Source organism: Haemaphysalis longicornis, unplaced genomic scaffold (genome assembly GCF_048455015.1).
Source record: "Haemaphysalis longicornis isolate Haplotype H1 unplaced genomic scaffold, Haemaphysalis longicornis Haplotype H1 scaffold_7, whole genome shotgun sequence".
Lineage (NCBI taxonomy): Eukaryota > Metazoa > Arthropoda > Arachnida > Ixodida > Ixodidae > Haemaphysalis > Haemaphysalis longicornis.
The window spans coordinates 41,707,391-41,730,880 of NW_027526422.1; the positions used below are offsets into that span (position 1 = coordinate 41,707,391).

A 23,490-nucleotide genomic window follows, 5' to 3' on the forward strand; every position below is an offset into this window, starting at 1 on the left:
ACAACGTGTTACGATTTGGGCTACGTTAGCGCGGCGCATTGAATTAAGGGATTCGCTAATACTCATTTTGTTTGTTAGAGACGAATAAAACGCTTCTTGACGCGTTTTGCACACGATTCGTGCGCATCGGCGTTGCGCGGGCGACTTTTTCACGTCCGTGTCGACGATTCCGCGCGCGGCATCTTCTACTGCTTTCAAGTTCTACCACACGGCAGCGGGAAGAGCCTGACGACTTGCCCCAATGCCGGCTGGCGCCGCCGGAGATGTTTAGGCTTATCACGGTGGCGGATATTTGATTGGCCCTTTCCCTCGCGGCGCGGATAATGCTTTATAGTGTCGTTTTCGACCACATTATCAGATCCCTTCCTGCACAAACGTCTTCGTTTGTGCCTTCAGTGGAATGTCAAATTGGAATGTCAAATTTGAAAAAAAGTGTCGACCTACAATCGTGTAAATACAGTACCTCAGGAGTGCCATATTTCGAGCCCACTTAAAGTTGTCTTCACCACTATGCTTAAATGCATTGCTGAGAAGAGATGTTTTTCCGGGGCACTATATAAGCAGTCCTAAATGAGAATGTTAAGGCTTTAGGTCCTTTTATTAAAGCATTTTCTAATGCAACTGAGACACTGAGTCTCGCGGGACAGACGGATTTTGTGTGGACACCTTTCCACTCAAGGCAGCAGCAGCAGCAGCAGCCAGGCCGTGCGCTAGTGAAACAAGTGAAGGAAGGAACAAGCACCTGAACACGGTTGTTGCATGCAGAACAGCTTTAATACACACATATACATACAGAGGCAGATCTGCACTGACCTCCAGGGGGGCTGACAACACTTGTGGGCATGGCTGAGAGGGTTCAAGACAAGCACTGCACGCCCGGTAGCCTCGTCACGAAGGCCCAGGGGAAAGAGAGTGCAACCGCCCCTTCTTGGATCCACTAGTGGGTACATCCAACACACAGACACACGCACTTGCATATACATACTTAAAAAATAAAAGTGTATTAAAAATAGAGCTATACCGTTGCAGAATTCGTAACCACTGGCAAACAATAAATACCTCTATAGATTCTGCTTGTACATTTATATGGAGATCCCTTATAGTAAACAATGACATAGTTACCCATACCCTTCCATTCGTGTGGCATTTGTTCCTTTAAATGCAGTCAAATCCGACCCTGGCTGGACTGCCAAAGCCTGACGGAATAAGCAGAAGTCTAAAGACACAACTTCTGACCCTGACAGGACTACTACAGGTGGTCAGACTCCACAACAAAACCAAATTAACCATAATGGACGTAAGAACATTTCACTGCAGTGATTGAAACACAAAAGTTTAAAAATGTATCAGAACTAGCAGTCTAAATCAATGTAACTGTGCTTGAAATGTCAAAGTAACACTGGCATTGGTCCAAGATACCACATGAAGATATAAAATTCTCCACTTCACTGATTGCAATTATCCCGGTTGTGCAACTCCTTAAAAGTGTGCGTCAATTGTTCCTACATGATCAGGCCATCATGCAAAGACTATTTAACGCCAAAATGATAAGTACAGTCACAACTATAACACCAATACGTGCTACCACAGCAATGACACATGCAAGCCTCTCGAAAAACACCCTAATGGGTAACAATGTTCTCACAACCTGATTGCCCGATTCCCCTTGCACACTGTATGCTGCAATACTGCACATGATAGCCATCATTGCTCAGCATGCTTATGAGCGAAAACAACACTGACAGGCTACGTTTCACATTTGTTACAAAAATGTCCCTTTGACAGGAATCAGGAATGGCTGTTCTGGCACGAGCTGTATAATGGGGGAAATGCTTCCCTCTAGGGAAAAACAATTTCCCTGGGGAAAACCAATTTCCCTGAGGAAAACTAATTTCCCTAGGGAAAACTAATTTCCCTGGGGAAAACAACTTCCCCAGGGAAAATGTTTGACATGAGATTGGTCAGTATGTGGTGGGCAAACATTAGCCCGGCCATTCACTCCAGATGTGTCATAAGAAGTAGTTGCAGCTTCAGACAAAATAGCCAGGGTGGCTATTTTACTCACCCATGCTGGACGATTGTTGAATTTGCAGACAACACTGCACCACTCAGCCTGTGTGTTCTTTTCAACAGCCCATTACCAGCTCACCAAAACAGCTGATTGTTTTCGGTTACTCTCATAGCAAGCCCTCTTATAACCGGGCATTAAAAAGCCACACAGACACGACTACACAAGACAAAGTGAGCCCGAAAATTTGTAAAGCATGACAGTTGCCCCTGAGGATTGACCAGAGATAAGGCAATAAAATAGTTCGGAACATAAAACTTCGCAAACTGGGCTTAATGTGTGCACCCTGGAATAAACACCCTGTTGTGTGACAGTACAAAATGTCGTTCATAGCCCGAAAAGCACAGGTACAGACAAAAAGCACAACAGTTTTTGCAACAATCAAAGCTAGATTTGTGCTCGCAGAACAAGTGGGAGGCAAGTCCGCTCTTTTCATTTGTGCAAAAAAGGAGCAATGATCGAAGACAGCAACAACACTGCATTAATTACCAACATAACTATCTATGAGACCTGTGTGTGTGCCCACTGGCATATATACCACGGTAACTTTGCCTTTCAAGTAAATATTTTTCAGAATAAACTCCCAATTCCACAGTCAAGAGTATTTGTAGGCAGAATTGAACTTCCAATGTGAATGGCGTGAGATAAATATTGATATTTTTTTTCTCCCCACATTTAGTAGGTCTCTTGGTGCAACATCATTTCTGCGTTATTCTCTCGTACAGAACGACAGCATTGACAACTTAATTCACAAGTCTCAGTCCACAGAGAAAGAAGCATTTGGGTGACGCAACGTCATGCTCTCCCGCGACATGAGAAATACCAGTGGATGGCACAGCAGCAAAGTGCCACGTCACTTAATGCACAGGAAGCCAGTGTCTTTTTGCTTTCTCGGCCTTCCCCATAGAGAATTCCCGAAGTGCTGCTCAACAGGCTTTAGCTCTTTACACTGATGCAATTTCATGCCGTTTTCCTGCCCCTTAGTGCACGAACAGTTTCGTTTCCAGATATGTGTGTTGTTCTTGACGCCTGGGCGCTGTAGTGTTAAGCGGTTCACCATTCACTGATCATCTGTTTCAATCACCAAAAGGATGTGCACCATCAATGTGCATCATTTATAGCAAGCGGTATGCTGTCATGTCTACTGTGAATACCTGCAGCTTTCAATGCTGAAGAGCAGCCATGGATGAGAACACACGCATGACATCATCTAATGCACGGCGCCTGAAGCCGCCATTTTTTTCCCATTCTATATGCTTTTTTCCCTGGCTCAGCTAAGTTTTCACTGTGCGTCGAAAACATATTTCTTATCCCGAATGTGCAGTAAGTGACATGTATACTGAAATCACAAACGACTGAATGACAGCTGCAGTCCACTGTGGCAGGTAAATCATACGGAAAACGTATTTGGGCTTGGGAATAAGTGCAGGGGTGCTGCCTAAGGCGTGCTTAACCAAATAAATACACCACAAGAAACCATTAGCATCAGCTGTTGCACCAAGCATTACATAAACTTGATCCTAATGTGCAAGCAAATCCTGCCATGTTGGAATTATTTACTGCCTATTTAAACCATCTGAGTATTAAGATATATGCTACAAACCTTCTACGGAGCAGTTGCATGAGAATAAACAATTTTTTTGTAACTGACATGGTAAGCGGAAAGGGTAAAATGCTGCTCACGATACTCCCTGCTAAAAAACAAACTGCGATCGGTTTAAAAAAAAGCGATTCCTTTTGCAGCAACCATGTTATCAAACTGGAATTGATAATTTATAGCTATGCATTGGCATGTAAAAAAGTGCAAGCGACTGCTATTTGCAACGATACCAAACCACGCATCATACCTTTCAGCCAATTCAAAGAAGGCAAGACATTCACTTGTAATGACAATAATTCTGTTTAAAACACCAGCTGATGCCCTTCAGGCATTCAAATCTGTCACATAAAGCATTTCTATGAAATGATAAGCTCGCACAAGGCAGTTTGAGTTAGGGAATGGAAGAACCACACTGCCTGACGGTATGACCACCTCTGCAAAGGGAAGTCATTCGTGTGAAGCAATTTGCCAGCCCCTGACAGCGTTCAATTCGGAGACCATACAAATATACAGTGAAATCTCAATAGGTGGAAACTCAATAGGTGGAAGAGCTCAGTAAAGTCCATCTCCCAGCAGTTTCATCTAAAAGGTTCGCCGAAGACTCTGTTTGATGACAGCAACTCATTAATAAGTGAAGGCATGGAACCAAAGCCCACATACATCAGTCTTTCGGAGTGTCAGTTCTTATGCTACTCACAAGCGAAGCAATACTTGTATTTCAAAGCACACTCATTATAAACACCAAGGGTATCGCCTGCGTGCCTACTACACTGGCGATGAAAACTGTGCGGTAAATTATGTACAGCAAACAACCCCACTTTACCAGCAAAGGCTTCGTGCACACAACGTCCTTTCAAGCACAACAGACAAAGCCACAAAAGCCCATTAATAGTGCAAGATCACCTACTACATAGAAATTATCAGGAATACAAGGTCTGGTATATATAAAATATGTTTCTAAATGGTATAAACAGGGAGACAAGAGGTAAAACAATGAAGTGCCACTCCCTGTGCTCCTTCAAATTTTGACAGAGACTGTGTACAAAACAGACCTCGCGACTGGGCTTACAACAGTAGAGGTAGAAAATAGCGGGGGGTCATCCCTTGCAATCAAAGTAATGCAGGCTCACATTATTTGACGTCAAGCGTGCACTGCAATTGGTCACTCATTAAAATGAACTTCGTTGGTGAAAGTGCTTGTTCAGCTTCACTATGTTCAGCTTCAACAACCAGCTATAATGTCATAGCAAAATTTGCGGGAAAATGCTTACTATCTTGCACATGTATGCATAAATTTGGGCACAAGAAAGGGTAATGTTTTTAAGAAATGTTGAAGACTTACTACCAAAGAAATTCTCGCCACACCAGAAACCAACTAAATGCTGGGAAACTTTTCAACGTACAGCTACGGCCGAGTTTCCATGCTTTCTCAGCTATATAATAAGTTATGGCACGAATGCGAAGCTGCCACTCTTACACAGTTCCTTGCAGAATATGCTAGAGGGGAACCTAGCACTACAGTCTGCACAAATCAGCCTGTGTGGGAATAATAAGAAACGTAAGTATTTGTATGTCAGCATCCCACCTGATCTGGTTTAGGATGTTTTTGCCAGCAGCGAAAATACGTCAATGCTGCAATAACACGGTGAAAGGCGCTAGTTCACATCAGACAATATTTGGAGAAGTGAAAGTTCTCCACTAAGGTGAATGGCAATGGTAGCGCTTGAGCGTTGCTCCGCCCACTTGCTTATTCTTGGTTTTCTTGTGTTTTTCTTCATTTTTTAAATGGTAGTTTCACCACTACTTCGGGTTTAAGGAATGCACATTGAGTTTGACATCATTTACGCCTTTGATCAGCTCAACGAGTGCGATTCAGAGCATCGATACCAGTCAAAGTACTTGGCCCATCCATTGTCTGGAATTACTTCAAGATGACAAACACAAAATGATATAGCCACGGAGGCCAAAACACATTCCCTAATCCCCTCTCCACACTGTTGAACTCAGTGCAACCTGTGCAGGTGGTGGCTGAAACATGACTATAAAATCGCTAACCACCTCTCCATACTGTCGTCCTCTGTGCATCCTGTACAGGTATGCGCTCCCCATTGGCACAGGCAGCAGTGGCTACCTGGCATGGGCACTAGCCACCTTATCTAGTTCCAAAGTGGTCACAGTGCTGAGTACAAAGGCAATGGCGTAGAAAACATATGCAAATATTTACACCTCTCATTATTCCCACTTTGGTGGAGGCTGCAGTGCCAGTTCTCATCCCTATTTTTGAATGAAAGTCTACGGGCGTGCCAAACTGCAGCGCAGCTCTATGAACAGGTTGTATCATTTGGAGTTTGCCTATGCAGTGTACCCAGCGCCCACAAAGAGCTCGCTGTTAGGATGTGGTACAATTCAAGAATACAGATACAGTGCCTACTCTAGAGCCATTAAAAATGATTAATTCTTAGGATATTGCATGACAATGCGATATCAACTAATTCTATCATGCCCCATTCCACTCTTTTTTATTTTCTGTCATTCTAAACTACTAAGAAGAAAAAAGGACATTAAAAAGAAAAGAAAGAAAAGAAAAAGAAAGAAAAAGGGACATTAAGGCTTGATTAAGTCGTTGTTTGAACTGAAAGCCTTTCCAGCTTTTGTTCGATGACAAATAATGTTTTTGTTTATTTAGAAAATAAATTACCCAGTATCTCTACCACATTTTTGGGAGCTAAAAGCGCACGCTACAATGTGCGTTTGGGCAAGCCATGGGTGCTGCCATCTAGGGGGGAGGTGTAAAGGTATGCCTTCAGCCAGCAAGACTAACAGTAAAGTGGTCAGCCAGCTTGGTCCCCTAGTCGCCATCCCCTAATAATCGTGTACGTGTGTATACAACGAAGGCCAGTCCACTGACCAAAACGTCGTTAAAAAGCTCTGTTCTTTTTCACGTGTCAAGCCCTTTCCTTCACTCCATACATATGCAAAAGGAGCAAGAAGGGACAACAGCTCTGATGGTCACCGTCAAAAACCTTCAAACTACGTTCGGCACTAACATAAAGCATTTCACCAGAATTGATATGGAAACAAGGCTCAACACCAGCGGCAGTAAGGTAGCCTGTTTTGGCAAAGTTCACTTGCTACAGTTCGTGCCTCTTTAAAAACTTGTGTGCATCAAAAGTTGCCACATACATTTGTTTAACCTTTGCCTCTTTCTTACAGAAAAAAGTTCAAGCAAACTCCGACATTCACAATTTGTGACGTCACGGCGAGGAGAAATAAATGAGGTGGTCATACCTGTTCCTAAGCTTCTGGCATTTTATGCATTATAACACATCTACCGGTGCTGCTGCCACTGCGCCTGCAGTAATAGACTCGTACTCTCGGCCCTGTAGGCCAACAGATTCTCGCACTTTGGTGTCCTTTTAGTCAATCATCGTGTTACTTCCATTGTGGCCACAGGTAAGAAAACAAACAAGCACCTTCTACATATCACAGGTTGCTGTTAAGAAGCCAAAAGTTGACTCCTCCAGAATCACTCCATCTCACCACAACTTGGCAACAAGAAAGAGTTACGGGATGGTACCACACCGAGTAAAAGACTCTCCTGGGTTGCAACTTAATCTGCAGATATTTCATCTCATCAACAACCTCATCTTTTTTTGCCCGCATATTTCTAACCCTAGCTTTTAGTAAACGGAAACAGTATCTTTTTTTTTTCACCTCTGACTCGGTACTCTGCCATGATAGTACCGTTCAACACTGCCTGTTCCGCCACAAATTGAAAGTATTGGGCCCAAGCACTGACGCAGCAAAAGAACTGGACAAATGCAATGACACCTCTGCAACGCAACAGCACCCTTCCGCGAACTCGCTTGCAATTTCTGCATCACCCAACATGCAAAAACAACAAACGCAAAGGAGCCAGAACTGCGGATTGCTTGCCTGAAATGATTCACGACGTCTCCCGCTCCTGCTCTGACTTGCGTGGAAGGCAGGGAGACACTTGGAAAGCACCAGTCCGCTGCATCATTGAGGGTGACTGAGTTGGCTGGCTGGGGCTGTAACTTTCTCAGCATGCCTAGACCGGGCAAGACCGAGTACAGCTGCAGAGTAGAGATGAAAGCCGCTTGGGAACCACATGGCCTGAGAGAGGGCTGCCCCTCTCGTCCTCTCTGCGAGGCAGTGAAGTGGTGCTCACAGGATGTGGTGCTCTTCATCGCTGACTGGGGGGCTCTCACATACCAGGACACACATTGGAGTCCTGCATGTCAGACCCTGCGGGTGGCACTGCTGTCTTGATGAGAAAGTGCGTGTACTGTCCTTCCTTCGGAAGGAAAGCTTCGGGCCCTTTCATAGATTTTTCCTGGAAAACAAACCAGGATTATGATCAAAATCAACAACAAAAGAAGCGTACGAACGGCTAGCGTTACAGTCATTTCTTCACAATCATAAGAGTACGCATAGTAGGAAAGGCAACAAGTTCAGGTGAACAGGGGTGAGACAGCTGAATCAGATTTGGGAGCAGTTTTTGGAGCAGCGAAATATCTATTTTGGAGCAGAAGAACCTTGATTTGGAGCAGAAGAGCGACATTTATTATGTCACCTTAGGAGCCTAAAAAATCCAATTTTTGGCAACAAACGGGGGGGAAGTGCACTTTTTAATCGGTTTTGAACGTACATAACACTGAAACAGCCTTTCAATAGTTTTTCTACCAGAGTATCACAAGGTACGAACTGCACTACCTTTTCACTAGCCATTTTTAAATTCTTAGGCTCTATCACTGATATTATCGAATTGAAAAACTAAGCAATCGTAAGGCATTATTATATGAATGCTGAAATTATTATTTTTGTAATCCCAGACTCGTCTTTACGCACAAGTGTAGAGCCGTGGCCAAAGCTGCGCAAAGCGAGGTTACAGTCGTCGCACCCCACCAGCCCTCCCATTTCAATCCCCAAGGTGCGCGTTCACTACGATCGTAATCTGAGTAACGTTGGTATGTTTAGCCACCTCCCTTTTGGCATTAAATTTGACTTCAGATAGATGAACCATTATTACTAGCATGCATAGCGTGCAGTAATAGCCCGTCCCGCTATCGGACACTGCTTGAACATTTTGCGGCGATGTAGCCTGCACCGCCACTTCTGCAGCGTCGATGGTCCCATTCCCGTCGCTCGCAAGTCCGCTGGGAAAGGCAGCAATAACTTAGCGTTTTATAACACCGCAATGAGTCCTAAATTTCACTTCAAGCACGTACCGGCCTCTCACTCAAGGCCGAAACACGGCGAATTCGCGGGTGCCATGTTGCTTTTGAGGAGCTCCCGTCTTTTGAGTCGCGCCCCTTCCCGCAACCGATCAAACGACTAAATGTAGACACAGCCACCCCCATAACTAAAACCAAGGTAGAAATCGGCGAAGAGCGCTCTGCCTGAACCACAAGGAACTGCTTCACCCGGCGGCCATGTTTTCAAATCTTCACCACACCAAAATAGCGGCGCCCAGTAGTGTCGTTCCATTGATACGGCGCTCGAAAAATTGCAGTTTTTTCATCAACTTGCACAAGCGGTTTGACGCCTCAGCAGACATCAGCATTTTTTCGACAGGACTCCGCAATGGCTTTTGATGGGAGAATTTTCAAAACGCACAGAATATAACATGTGCAACCCGACATTCTGACTTTCAAAAAAACTACCTCGGGGACAATTTTATGCAGGTTTTTTGTGGAATGATCAATCAATTAAACCTTTACAACCAGCATCACCTTGGGGGTGTTGGAAAATTATGCCGTCAGTAAGCATTTTTCGGCGCTGGAACTGACGGGAGCATTAATCTCAGACTGTTTTGGAGCAGTTTGGCGCAATTTTTGCAATTTTCAAGCCTTTGGAGCAGCCTGGCGCAGGAAAACAAATTGGTATCAAATCTGCGCAATATGCGCAGCTGTCTCACCCCTGGGTGAACCCTGATATAATGAAATACACAGTGCATGCTGAGAAATTCGCAGGACATGGAGACTGCTGTTGTGTATTGGGAACAAACTAGATTTCAAAGAAAATGCGAAAGCTTTGTACAGTATTACAAAAAACAGTACAAGTGGCATGCACTCACGCATAGTTTGTAGAAACCATGCAGAAGTTACAAGTTATGAGCACAGTTTGCTTGTACCAGTCATGCAAGAATGTGCAACTTAACCAAGCTATGCTTCAGTAGAAGGGCATTTTTTGGGGGGCATGCAGCCCATTCGGTGGCACGACTTGTACATTGGAAAATTTCATTTTTAAAATAAATAGTAGTGCAGAACTGAATTTGTAACATCAACTTTGCAGCAGGCAAACACAGTTCCAGATTCCTGCCCCTCATAGGTAGGGTTGTTCTTTTTCAGGTAAAACCCAATTTTTCACGATTTTTACCACCGAACACGCTTCAGGAGCATCGGGTTAAACTTGACTTTTTCCCGAATGAAACTTTTCAAAGTAGCGACTTCAACGACCCTGCACTAATGGTCCGCCGTTCTTCACAACTACAGTGCTTGCTCCTGGAAGCAAGCTCCACAAACACTGATTCAGAACTCATTGAGTATTGGCATGACTCTACCGCTCGCTACCTCAGGCTCGCAAATGCTGCACTGACATGGTTGTGCCTAGTTAATGGATGCTGTGATGTCGAGAGAACTTCCTCCCAGTTGAGATACATTCAACGATCAGACAGGTCTCAAATGGAGACGGATACGTTGTGCATGCAGATGATAATGTATGTAAACGAGGACGAGTAAAAAAATCAATAGCCACCTGTCGTGAATAAAATGTTTCCTTCCTTAGAAGTTATCAATGCTCTTTACTGTCATTATTACCAATTCATTTCCAAACAAAGGCCAAAAAATTCGGATAGCATTTGCTAGAAAATCCTGACGTCACCCCGATTACCAGCGTGAAACAAACACCAGTTTCAATGCATTAGAGTTAAGCAGCTCGTGATACCTTCTAAAATAAACTAAGTGTACCACTCGGTACATTACATCTGTAAATTTAAACAAAAACAAAAAAACCCGAATTTTGCAATGGTCTTACAGAAAAACCCAATTTCTCCTTGATTATCAGTTTGCAAAATAGCAATTGAATTTTACCCCCAAATTTTAAACAAATATAAAACCGAAAAACAAACAACCGTACTTAGAGGGTAGCAGTCCATTAAACATGATCTCCAGCAAGAATGAAAAACAACGGTTTTTCAGCACAAAAATACAGCGCCTCTATAAAACAAGGTGTGTGGTTCTCAGCGCCGTGTAGGACATCACATGTAGCGTTTCAAATGGCCATAGCTGTCAGCAGAAAGAACACCTGCCCAGCATCTTAAAATTATTAATAAGGGGGTAAACTGCACTGCAAAGTTTGTCATTTTTCCCACCGACATGTGTCTAGCACCACTGCAAATATTTGAACAAAAAAAAGATTTTGTCAGGTGTCGCAACACTTCTAAGACGGTACGCTGCGATAAGTGAACGTGATGGCTCTCTCCCCTTACCTTGATGAATGCCACAACCTCGTCTTTGTCTATGGTGCTCATTTCCAAGCGGCATCCCCAAGCAACCAACGCCAAAGGCTGAAACACGTACAACAGGCAAAACAACACTCGTCAATACCACTCTGAATTACACTGAACAGCACTTGCTCATTCCAAATGGTTCACAACTGCTGATTTCTTTGTCACTGGACACAGACTGAGAACCGCTCTCTCATTGGGTGATGTTGTGGACTTAATTAAGGCAACAGTGGCAATTGAAAAGAATTTGCAGCACGAAATCGAAACCACAGAAAGACAACAACTCAACAATGTGAAACAGTAGCAGCCCAAACTGGGCTTATGTGTGTGCGACTAGAACCCTGCAATATCCCACGTGAGTTCCACCTTAAGCCTGAAGATGGTGTGTATCCTGCAAGCATCATGCAAGTGCCCTTTACACATTTCCCTGTATCTAAATTTTCTTCCACCTTAGTGCAAGAGTTGTACTACCGTATCGCAAAAAATAACGGCCCCTTTTCAGCACTCCTGCAACAAAAGCAATGTTATATATCGTGTGTAGATCCTAGCCAATTTTTAAGGGGCTACATTGCTGCACCTAAAATTGGGAAGGGAAAGGATTTTTTTTTTTTTAATTTAATACGGTCACATTCACAATACCAGAACTGTGAAGCCACGGCTTAGATGTTGGGGCAACTTGTATTTTTGCCGTACCAGTTATACGCTGCCTACATATAGCTGTCCACAAGGTGGCACTTGAAATCAATTGGTTTCAGCATTCCTAGCAGTTAAGTGAGCATTCCTTGATCAATTCTTGCGCAGTAAGACCCAGAGAGTACACGTTAAGCTCATTAACAGCCACTGCAATTATTTAGAGCAGGTTGCACATTTTACCCGCAGACAGACTGCAAGCTCCATCATAGATTATAAGCTTACCGTAGAACCCGATCACCGGAGCAAAAGCATTTGTTTTCTTTTCATTGTACTAAATGGAAAATGCAAGCTGCATATATATAATGCTAATGCTCTCCCAACCAACATTAAAAAAACTCTAAGCCTAAATGTTTTACAAGCTACCCACTATCAACTGGTATTAACCAAATTGCAACTAGGATACAATCAACCTGCAGGGAATTTTCAAATCACTCCTGTCAGAGAGAAAAAAAAACAGTACTGAGAAAAAAAGAGCTATGCAGGGAAGCTATCATAATGTACAAGACATCGATTAATGTGTGCAGAAAGTACAGGAAAGAGTAAAAAAAAAAGAACATTAGGCCAGAAATATACAAAACAATGAACAAACTGCAAATGATATTTGCTACCCAATTCGGATTGCAATGAACTTTCACTTTGTGGATTGCTGGGCTGTTTTAAATAAAATGTCGCAAACAGAACCAGTATGAATAAAAGTTGACATATTTTCGCACTAAAAGGCAGCTAAAAACAAAGATGGAACAACAACAAGAAACAGGCACCAATCCTCACCCTTTCCGGGCTCAAGTGCTTGTACGGCGTGATGACATGCTTTCGGATGCAGCCTGTGACTATGTTGCGAAGCTGCGTTACATAGTAGGGGTGAGTGCAGGGGTGGTACAACATGATAACTGCACCGTGCTGGAATTTAAAAAAAAGTAAAAGGAGTCATGTATTGCGTGAAACATGTGCAAAAGGATTGTGCACAAGTGAACGCTGAATTCTTTTATTGCACCATTTTTTTTTTGCATTTATAATAAAAGCCCGGCCTTTTAGTGCAGTTAACAGCACAAAACGGAGCTCCCCAGCGAAAACCCCCCGAGCCAAACGTCCTCATTCGAACCAAAGGAAGAATGGTCACCCACCTCAACGTTGTGAAGCCAGCGCTGTGGCGGGACGTACAGATACTCTCCAAACACAGGCCAGAGTGGCCGGTGCCCTTCGCTGAAAAAAAAAAACACAGCCACATGCCGTTACACGTTTATACATCCCTTCCGTGACAAATGTAAGAAGGAATCCGTGGTGCTCACTGCGTTGGCAGGTAGGAGTCGTACTTCACTCGCTGGTTCATGCAGTAGTGCCTGGGCTGAAATGCACACACAAAGGGAATGAGACGCCGGAAGAATGCCAAGGAGCCACGAAATGTCCGGCTGAAGCTTGGGCAAGTTTGTAAATAAATGTGCAGATCATGTCATGCAGTGATAAAATTGGTCTCCTGGCTTGCGAGCCGTGAAATCAACAGAACACCGACCCTAAAGTGAAATGTAGTGTAAGAACGATTACAACAACTCATCTGCCTGTGGGATCTCCATCGAATTTGGAAATTTAGGGGCACTTTTGAGATGCCACTGGCAAAGCACCCCCACCCCAGTCAATCTTGTATGGCAAGTCCTTTCTCAGGTGTACAAGACCAGCAGCTTTCACACTACTGAGGCACTTTGGGCAGTAGAGTTGGTTGACCGCTTCTCAGCAGCCATGGTTAAGGTAACAAAACCTCAAGATATGAAACAGCCAATAAAGAACTACCCTTTTTCACAGTATCCAGGTTTACCTGTATATACAACAATTTGTTCTGGGTAGTCACCAAACAACTTTACACTAATTTTAACAGCAGCCCAAATGCCAAGATCAAAAAGTAAAAGAGCGATTTTAATAAAATGCATAGGCACAAACAAAGTGGCTACTTCTGGTTTCAGAAAGTAAGTGCTGATAGCTTTGGACCATGTACACCCTTCTTTTATTAAAGGCCAACTGCAATCAAAATTTCGACCTCTTGAAAACCCTACTTTCGTATAGTCTGCTTAAAAAGAAAGCAACATGCAGAATACAACAGCTGAAATACACGCGTGGACACCGTAATCAGCCTGCAAAAATCGGTGATTTTGAAACCGAAACCAAGGAGAGCGCAGCCGTTGCAGTGACGTTGCAGCCGTCTAGCGAGCGGCTGCACGGTCACCAGCTCGGGAGAAAGTCTGCGCGCAAGCTCTACGCGCACACGGGGCAGCAAATGGGTGAAGCGTGCGCATCAGAGCTCGACTGGTTCTCCAGCTGCGTGGCTGGCCAGAGGAACGTCACAGGTGCGTCATGGCTGTTTACGCAATCCGCCGGCAGGTGCAGCGTGGTCTGCGGCGGAGCTTTTTTAAACACTTCTGACTGATTAACGAGGCATTTCACGGGGCCACTTGTGTCCCAGCTGATTTGGGAGTAATTACTACACATTAAAAATAAATTTGGTCGAGGTGAAATTTCAGTGCAGTTGGCCTTTAACATTTCAGGCGTTGTCATTTTTAGGTACCAATTGTGAGGTTAAATCTTTTTAAATCCTTTTTTATTGTTTTCTCTTGTTCTTTTCTCGCAATTTTCACCTCTGTTTTATTTGATTCCGAAGAGACCAAATAAGCACCTTTTCTTCTCAATGTATTCATTAAAACACTGCTGCTACATCAACCAGTTTTACTCACATGGTAGCCTGCAGGTACAGTGTCACAACTCTGCTTTGAATGGCCATGCTGAAAGCAAAAAAATGTATGTCAGTGGAACCAATCATATGGTAAACTTTTGTTTCTGGCTGGCCTCTTCTGCCTACTGCCTGCGATATGCTACAGCATACCCTGTTTTATTGCTACGTTGTAAAAATGCATTTAAAAACATTCGTATGTCTAACATTACATCCAACGGAACCCTAAATAAAAATTAAAGTTACTTCCGACCTAACTTTACCCCAATGTCTCGGTCCCGTCCAATGTAACCTGAAATGAAAATCAAAATTATGTCCGACGCAACCCAAACTTAGAATTGGGGTTATGTCCGATGTAACCAAAAGTAAAGAATCAGCTACATCTGACGTAGACGCAACTAAACTAAAAGAATAGCATTATGTCGAATGGAAAGAGAAATAAAGTTACATCTAATGCAATCTAGACAACTTTATTGTACTGTTTCACTTCAGAGCCCAGACTTGACATCAATACAAAAGTAATGCATAGTAGTACTGTTACATCCGATGTAGCGTTATTACATCAATTCAAATCCTGACGGTAAACGCACTTTCACGTTGGCTGAACGGTACACAGCATGTTGCTTGTGTATCAGGGTTGGTGAAGCAGGTTGGTTTGGCGGCCATTACAGACGCCTTTTTCTCTCTCTCTCTCTCTTACACTATTTATGGAGTATTTTTTTTATATATAAGAAAGCACTTCTTTCTATCACACAAAGGAGATGGAATACACACAAGATGTCTATGAAGTAGAATCACAGAACCGGGAGCTTGTGCTACACCAGCGTGTAGCCTGGCTCAGGCCACAGAAAGTTTGTATGGCTTAGGGCAGAGAGCTTTTTTTAGCAAACACAAAGATTAATTCATTAGTGGTCATAGCAAAAGGAACATCCTTACGTTTTTGTAATTCTTTTCATGTCCCTACAAAGTAGAGAGGAAAGAATAAAGTATCTGTGCGAACCACTTTCTTCAAACAAAAAAAAAAAAAATTTCAGCCTCAGTCTTCACATAGCTTCCCATAGAAGGTGTCCCAGAGTACACATTGGCCCCACATTAGAATTGGGTGCAAAAACCAGCGAAGCAATATAAAATTACAAGTGTTATCAAACTCATTTTTCCCAGGTCAGATAGCGTAGTCAACATTTCTAGAGATTTTTTTCATTAAAAAGAACGAAAGGGCACCAGGAAAATCATTTTAGTACTACCATTAATAAATTGGGAATTGTGTTGGTTAAAATAAATTCATTGCCCAAGCAGTACCAACTTTCTTCTCGGCCCAAAAAAGGCTACAAGCTGGAAAAGCACACGCGGCAAAAGGTTCCGTTTCACAAACTTTATCATTTACTTCACTGCTGTGCGTCGCATACATCAAGAACTGCTTTTTATAAAACACATCTCCATAAAGTTCGAAAAAATAAATCAATAAATAAGAGGCGCCCCTCATGGGCATTGAACCCGCATGTCTCCAGCAACTTCAACATAAGAGCACGCGGCCAACCAGTATGGTAGTTTTATGTTTTGCCCAGTAAGAATCTGGTCCACCATAGCGATGTCAACCCATTTGCCTGTGCTGCGCCAGGCTTAATACAATAATATGTTGTGTTACTTTTGTATTGGCATCAAATATGGACAATAAAGTGGAACATCACAATAGGATTGCGTAGGTTATATAGGACACAACTTTAGCTTTCATTCTTGGACCCATCAGATGCGATTTTATTTTTTGTGAGTTGAGTGTACGTCGGACGTAGATCTCCATTTTTTACTTGAACTTAAATCGAACGTAACACTGATTTGCATTTCGAGTTAGGCACGCCTCAAACACCAACTCTTACTTTGGTTTACGTCGGGCATAATGCTACACACTGCAAAAAATTTTTCTTTCTTCACCCTGCAAGTTGGCTGTTTTTACTTTTTTTTTTTTCAAAAATGTATTGTGGCCTTTAGCCTTGTTTGTTTATTTCATGTTGGCTTCAAACCTGGCATAGCCTTGCTGGTGCTGGCATTGTTCACCACATTATTTTCTTCGTATGATGGAAGAGTGGAACACAAAATTTCTAAAGAATTTAATCACGCTAGCTGACCAGGCCGTCTACATATTCTCTTCCACTTCTCCAGCGAAAAATAACCGCAACACAAAAAATAAGACATAATGAGCTCAATACAATAGGAAGAACATCCCCCTGAAGCCCTTGTAGAATGTTATAGTGTCAAAGCTTTCAAAGGGAGAAAAGTAGCCACTCATGTAATAGTGATTCATTAGCTACGAACCTTCTTTCTTTATGAACCCCCTCCTTTTCTGACCTTTCTCGTCTGACAATGAATTCAACAAAATAAATGTGGCAGACATTATTAATGCTTTCATGGTGTGAAATGAAAACACTGAACCCCAGTTATAACTAATGAGGAAACTCAGCATGGCAATAACCAGTTTATTTGACAATTTAACGCATTGCGGAGTTCATGGAGCCATAACATTGTTGTAACTACAATATTGTTGTAACCAGTATTATTATAGGTGGGTGGTACTGTATACGGAAAAAACTGGCTCACCGTTACCGTTCCAAGTGGATACAATGCTTTGGGATGGTAGCATTTGTAGACTGTGGGATCATCCAAGAAGTCCACCGATATGTTGACCTGGGCAGGGGCAGTAGTAAGAAACCAGTTAGTAATCCTGCCTCCTGCACGACGCAAGAATGAAGTGAGACTCACACTCTACAAAGCCATAAATGCTTCCCAACAGCCATTAGCCATAAGGAAATTGAAAACAAAGTCAAAAATTCTCCAGAAGCTTAGGTCTGCGCATGTGTTTTTAAGGCGGAAGCCTAGCAAATAAATGGACACCGAAGGCAAAATAAAAGTTACTTTAGGTCGATAGATTAGCTCACCAAGAACAGGAACATACCACTCTTACAATAGCTTTTCTAAAATAAAGTAGAAAACATGAAGACAGGTGTTTCCATCAATGGCCATATCGCACAACTTGCACCAGAATTTTAAAGCGCAGAACAGGATGCCGGACAACAACACAGTGCGCGCTGCGCGCCATTTTTGTGTTGTCCGTCGTCTCGTGCTGCGCTTTAACACTTCGCCATGTTCCAACTTGCCCAAACCACTATGACGAATTTTACAACGGAAGTGGTTTAAATTTCACGACAAATACTTTAACAATACCCCTTCACAAGCTTATAAACACTTAACTGGAAGTTTTTGTAGTGTCATGTTTGAACGTCGAAGCACAAAAAGAAAGCTAGAAACAATATGATGGGAGCCCAGCCGATGGATCACGTGGCGATCCCAAGCACCAAGAAGCCAACAAGCGCGCAAGCGGTTGGTTCAACGCCATCATTCACCCGGCCTAAAAAGGACAATGTGCTTTTCTTCAACAAAGCATCAATACTGATCATGGGTGGCATGGAGAAACATTTGGCTTAGTGGTCTGGAGCAGCAAAGGGCGTGGAAAAGCACGACTGGTTTGACTGAAGCTGGTGTAACCGCTTGGTACGTGGTAGCAATGTATTCAGTTGCTTCTATACTGTAATACATCACCGCTGCCTCTCCTGCTTCCGGTTTATTGTGACACGAAGAGAAGCTGCAGCAGTTGCTGTTTGCGTCATGAAACTGTTGCGAGGGAAATGAGAGTGGAAAATACATTTCATTAGCGATTTCTCATTAAGGCATTTTTTGGCACCGAATCAATGCTGAAATGGCAATGGGAACGTCAGACTTTGAAAACCAACTTGGTGGTTGCCTTCAGTGTTTAACAAAGACTTCTTAACTACTAGTATATCCTGGTTGTGTCTTTCTTCCCAGCAAAAAAATAAAAACCATCAGAGGTCCAATTAGGCCTGCCAAAAAGCAATATTCGACCAATTAGAACCAATTGGGGAAGCCATTGGTTCCAATTGGTCCAATGGTGTTTTCGGCAGGTCCAATGGTTTTTTTTTGGCTGGGTTTGCCTTTGTTTTGACTTTTGTTGCAAGTTACTCTGACAGGCAGACTGTCTGCAATTTGTATGGCCTCCTCTGAGTGCACCCATTCTACTTGCATGCCATGACGTGCACCTCTCGAGGCGCATGCATCACGGCGCATGCATGCATCAGCCTAATTCTTTGTTCCATTCTGGCAGGACGCCGGATGAGCACTGTGGTCAGTGTACATGGCTGCTGCTCTGACCTGGGCTCAAATCCCACATGAATCCAATTTATTTTTAAAGCGAAGCTTTCAGCCTATCACTGATGTTGTCTGTAAGGCCACCGAAAACTCACCGCAGGGAGGCTAACTTTCTCTGACGGTGATGATGATCATAGCTGAAGTGAAGAAAAATTAAAACATGTCCCGTGGTCGGATAGAACCTGGGTCCTTCGCGTTATGAAGCCGAAGTCTATCCAATTTCGGCACAGTCAAAGTAGTTTAGATTTGGAGAGGGGCACATGGACGTGCCAAATTAGACAGAAAATTCACCCCTCCATCTAACAGAATGTCTGGATGGTGGGAGAAGCCATGGAATGCCCACATCAGTAAAGCACTAGAGAGAACAGTTGCAGTGCAGTAAACCGCCCCGATTAGAAGCAGGTGCCCTTCTGGGTTGGTTCGTTTGGTGTTAGACCTGATTTTGGAAAGCTTCGCGTTCCACCATCATTGTCGTTTCGACAGAAAGGTAGTTGATTTCTCTTTACAGCAGCGTCCATTTTGGTATTATTCATGTTGACATCGACTACGACTACGGTCACTTTTCACCTTTGATGAGGCACCTAAAGCTTTTGACTTAATGATGACACCTGTGGCCACACTGGCTCTTGCTCATAAGTCAACCTGCACTAACAAGCCTTCACAAAGGAGTCTATAGCCATAAGTGAATGTACTGACTAGTGAACATGCATATGCTCAAGCATACTCATTAAACAAGTACGCATTTGCAGGCACGCAATCACATACTCCCATTTGTATTATCCCTCACTTTTTCTTTCTGGGCTTTCACTCAGCACAACACTCATGATTTTGAGTGCAACCGAGTACGGGCAAGTGCAACTGCATACGAGTGAGTGTAGTCATGAGTGAGCATGCCGCTCAATCCAGGCTGTGAAAACAATTGCTAACATCAAGCAATTTAAGTAAACATTTTCGACGGCGTCTAATCTCACGGCAGCCGTGAGAATTACCTCGGGAAAATTCTCACGGCAGTTTCTGTAAAAGCTGGCTGACCTAAAATTTGCCGAAAAATATTACGTCTCAACGTAACCAACATAACATAACCTCACCCCGAAACCTAGCATAACCTAACCGAATGCATCATAACCTACCCAAATCCAGCCCAACTGTACCGTCTAACCCAGCCCAACGACATAGAACACAACTTATTTAAACGTAATTCAACCCATTCTGGAAGTACTGTGCTTCGATCTTTTGATATAGTAAAAACCAGAGTAAGAAAAGTATTAACAAAATCACGATGACCAAAAAAGTTCTGAAGGCAAAAAAAAAACAAAACAAGAAAAACATTGCAATGTCGGACTCGAACCAGAGCATTCTCATTTAAAACGAAGTACTATACCACAGCACTACAGGGGCAGCTGCAAACACTGCTTTTTAAGGAATACTCATACCTGCCAGATTTGCTGGGATGGCATTAGGGAGATCTTACCGGGGGCGGGGGAAGGCGGGGAGGAAGGGGGGGGTAGTAACAACAACAAAATGGGTAACTTTACACACATTTTTTTTATTTACGTACAAGATAGCAGGAAATAAACTGTTTCTTCGCCCAAACTACCAACAAGGTACACCACTTAAATGTTCGACGTTGCTAACGCCGCCCTTTTCAGAAAGTCCTGGAAATAGTACTGCAAGCACAATACAAAACAGCAGGAACTGAACTGTTTTGTTGTTTCGTCTAAACTAACAACAAGTTACACCAATGGAGACTTGCTAAACCTTTAGAACGGCCGTGCTCGTGCGTAAATGAAAGTTGTGGCGGCGCTGCGGTTTCTATGAACAGTAAACTAACAATGGGACGAACAGGTTCACCGTCTGCACATGGCCGACTACGCTTTTTCAGCACTTCACTGCTAACGATGCGAAATGGTGTCGGGTTGGATTGTCAGGTATACCTCCAGCACATTGTGGCCACACTGGGAAAAGGATTAAGCCGAAGACGGGTGCGTTTTCGGGAGATTTTTGTTTCGGTCGTACAATCATACAAAACCACGAAAATTCGGGAGTCTCCCGGAAAATTCGGGAAACCTGGCAGGTATGAATATTTATCCCATAAAATCTCGGCGTAGTGTGCTTAGCCAATAAGAGGCGACTGCCATGAGAAATTTCTGACGGTAATTCTCACGGTTTCCGGGAAAATAGACACTGCCAAATTTTAACATCTTGCTTTAAATAAAGCAAACATACTTTTTAGCCTGTTTATTTTGTTTTGCTCTTTTAGGAACTATACCACTGTTCACTCAAGCTGCTCAGTTATTCCCGTCATGATTTGCAGCTATCGCCTAAGTATCTGGGATGTGCCACATTTGCACTGCTAAATTTTGCTGTAATTTTCTAAATTTAAAATGCATGAGTACAGTAGTTTGCCCGTCCCATGTACTATTCACTCTTCGAATATCCCATTGGCAATTTAAAGCAAATAAATGAAAATATGGCAGTTCACCACTCCCTCAGAAACTCATCGAGTGCATGCGATGTGAAGCTTAATTTTGCCACAAAGCAAGCGTGGAACCGGGCTATCAAAAAGCAAGTAAGCTTCACTATTTGTCAATTCCTAAAGTGGGCATCTGCCGTGTGTGCATATCTAGATATGAAAATGAGGCCAATAGCTTTGCAGGTCTATCTGACAAGTGGTTGGCCTTTCCATTTTTTCCAATTCCCTCGCCCGCTCATATTTTTTAATTCCCTGCTTCAGCATGGCCATTAGCGTGGCTTTCGCACAGCCACAGCATGCGTTTCTGGTGCTGCTGTGCACAGATTAGACGGAATATACAATGTGAAAACTTTTTTCTCTCAAGCCCAAAACACTCAAGTTACGTTTCCATTCCACTGAAGAATCTAATACCCATGCTACACGAGCGTTTCGAAGGCCTTTGAGTCGAATGTCATTTGACTCGAATGACACCTTTGAGGTGCTACACGACATTTTTTTCAAAAACCTTTGGTTGAAATGCTATTTGAGTCAAAGGAGCACCACCAACAACCTTAGAGGTTCTCAAAGGCCTTTGAAACGCGAACGGTCATACTCTCAGGCGCAGTTTCTGCATGCCGTATTTGCAAAATAATTATTTACGAGTAAAACTTGGTGTTTAAAGTACACAATCTTCATAATTTTTCCCTTGTTTTTGTTCTCCACCACTCGATCTACGATTACACAGTAACTTAGTACTCTACACAGACGATGCGAAAAAATAAAAAAAATAAAAAACTCGCTGTTTTGTGCATGTTTTGTGCCTGCTTGTAGATTGCTTGTAATCAATTGGTCAAGTAATCAATCAAGTAATCAATTTGATTACTAATAATTGTTTTGTTTACCCATTTTAATTCTAAAATTAAATTTTTCTCAAGAACGAAACAGGGCAGCAGTAGCGACACCAAAACACGGCGGGTGAACGCGGAAACTTTCAACTGCCTTTGAGAATTGCCGTGTAGATCGGTGGAACTCCTTTCAGTTCGAATGGCATCTGAAATTTCGAAGGCCATTGGACTGAAATGTCCTTTCAAACGCTCGTGTAGCACAGGTATAACCAATGAATTGAAGGTTGTTTCAAGAGCCCGAATCAACTTCACAAAGAGCTCTGGCCACTGGTTTGACTCAAGGGCACTCATCTCAGCCCAGCAAGCTGACATTGAATGCTAATGTAGGCCACTGCAGTATCTTCATGTCTTGACAATTTGCTATGAAGCAACACCACACAGCACTGGTGACAGCACATTGAAACACTTTGGCATTATGCTCAGAGTTTTGTGCAGCACAATAATTCCATGTTTGGTGGATATACAATGCACAACAGGCTTCCTGCTACAAAATTACTATGACCAATTACTAACATTTAACATTAAATTACTAACACTAGTCATTTAAAATGTTTTTGGGAGATACCAAATGAACAAAGCTCTTAGAGCTATCTTGACTGCAATCTTTTTGTCTGTTGTTAATAACAACAAAAAATATCTCAATAGACTGGGACACGCTTGCATCCAGCTACAGTGGGAAATTTACAGTGAACCTATCAGTGCTACAGTGATTTTTTGTGTACATCATCAAAGGCAGCAAAAACAAAGAAAACATCAAATTTACCTAGGAACTGTTTGTACTCAGCTGGAATTAGTGCAAGTGGCTCATTCACTCATCTAGCCAAGAATGAAGTTCTTTGATAAAAGCTTTGCTGTATCATCATGTGTTACACTAGATTTGTACGACCAAGCTCTTCAAGCTGTACAGGCACCTTAGACATGAACACTTCCCTCCTATTTTAAGTTCTACCAACCTTGGCATTGTCGCACGCTGGGTTCACAACACCCATCTTGATGCCATGGACTGGATCCTGCAACTTTTCTGGCACCATTGCAGGGCTGGAAAACGTTGGTAAACTTTCTGTTACTTTCATCGCTAAAATTGAAATCTATTTGTCCATTGCACCGTTAAGTGTTCCACTCAGGTTAACTGCACCTTAAAGGAGCCATGAAGACAAAATACAAGTTTTTTTTATTCGAAAGATTTCGTGTTTTACAGCGCCCCCAGCGCTTGCGCGGCAGCAAATGATGCCGTAGTCACTGAGAAATTAATCAATTTAGGTTAAAATATTGATTCTCCAACCAAATCATGTGTTTTGGTGAAAGTCTGC

General features: G+C 42.9%; 1 protein-coding gene across 1 annotated transcript in view; it reads right to left on the minus strand.

The window, feature by feature from the left end:
- Positions 1-752: 752 nt before the first annotated feature.
- Positions 753-23,490, minus strand: part of LOC144145314 (uncharacterized) — a 28,345-nt gene continuing 5,607 nt past the window's right edge. The window contains exons 3-10 of the mRNA XM_077676881.1: positions 23,134-23,218; positions 17,201-17,287; positions 14,613-14,660; positions 13,182-13,237; positions 13,017-13,095; positions 12,664-12,792; positions 11,182-11,259; positions 753-8,025 (exon numbers count right to left, since the gene is read on the minus strand). Coding sequence (XP_077533007.1) covers positions 7,897-8,025; positions 11,182-11,259; positions 12,664-12,792; positions 13,017-13,095; positions 13,182-13,237; positions 14,613-14,660; positions 17,201-17,287; positions 23,134-23,218 — 691 coding nt within the window. The 3' untranslated portion in view covers positions 753-7,896. The remainder of the gene's footprint in view (positions 8,026-11,181; positions 11,260-12,663; positions 12,793-13,016; positions 13,096-13,181; positions 13,238-14,612; positions 14,661-17,200; positions 17,288-23,133; positions 23,219-23,490) is intronic.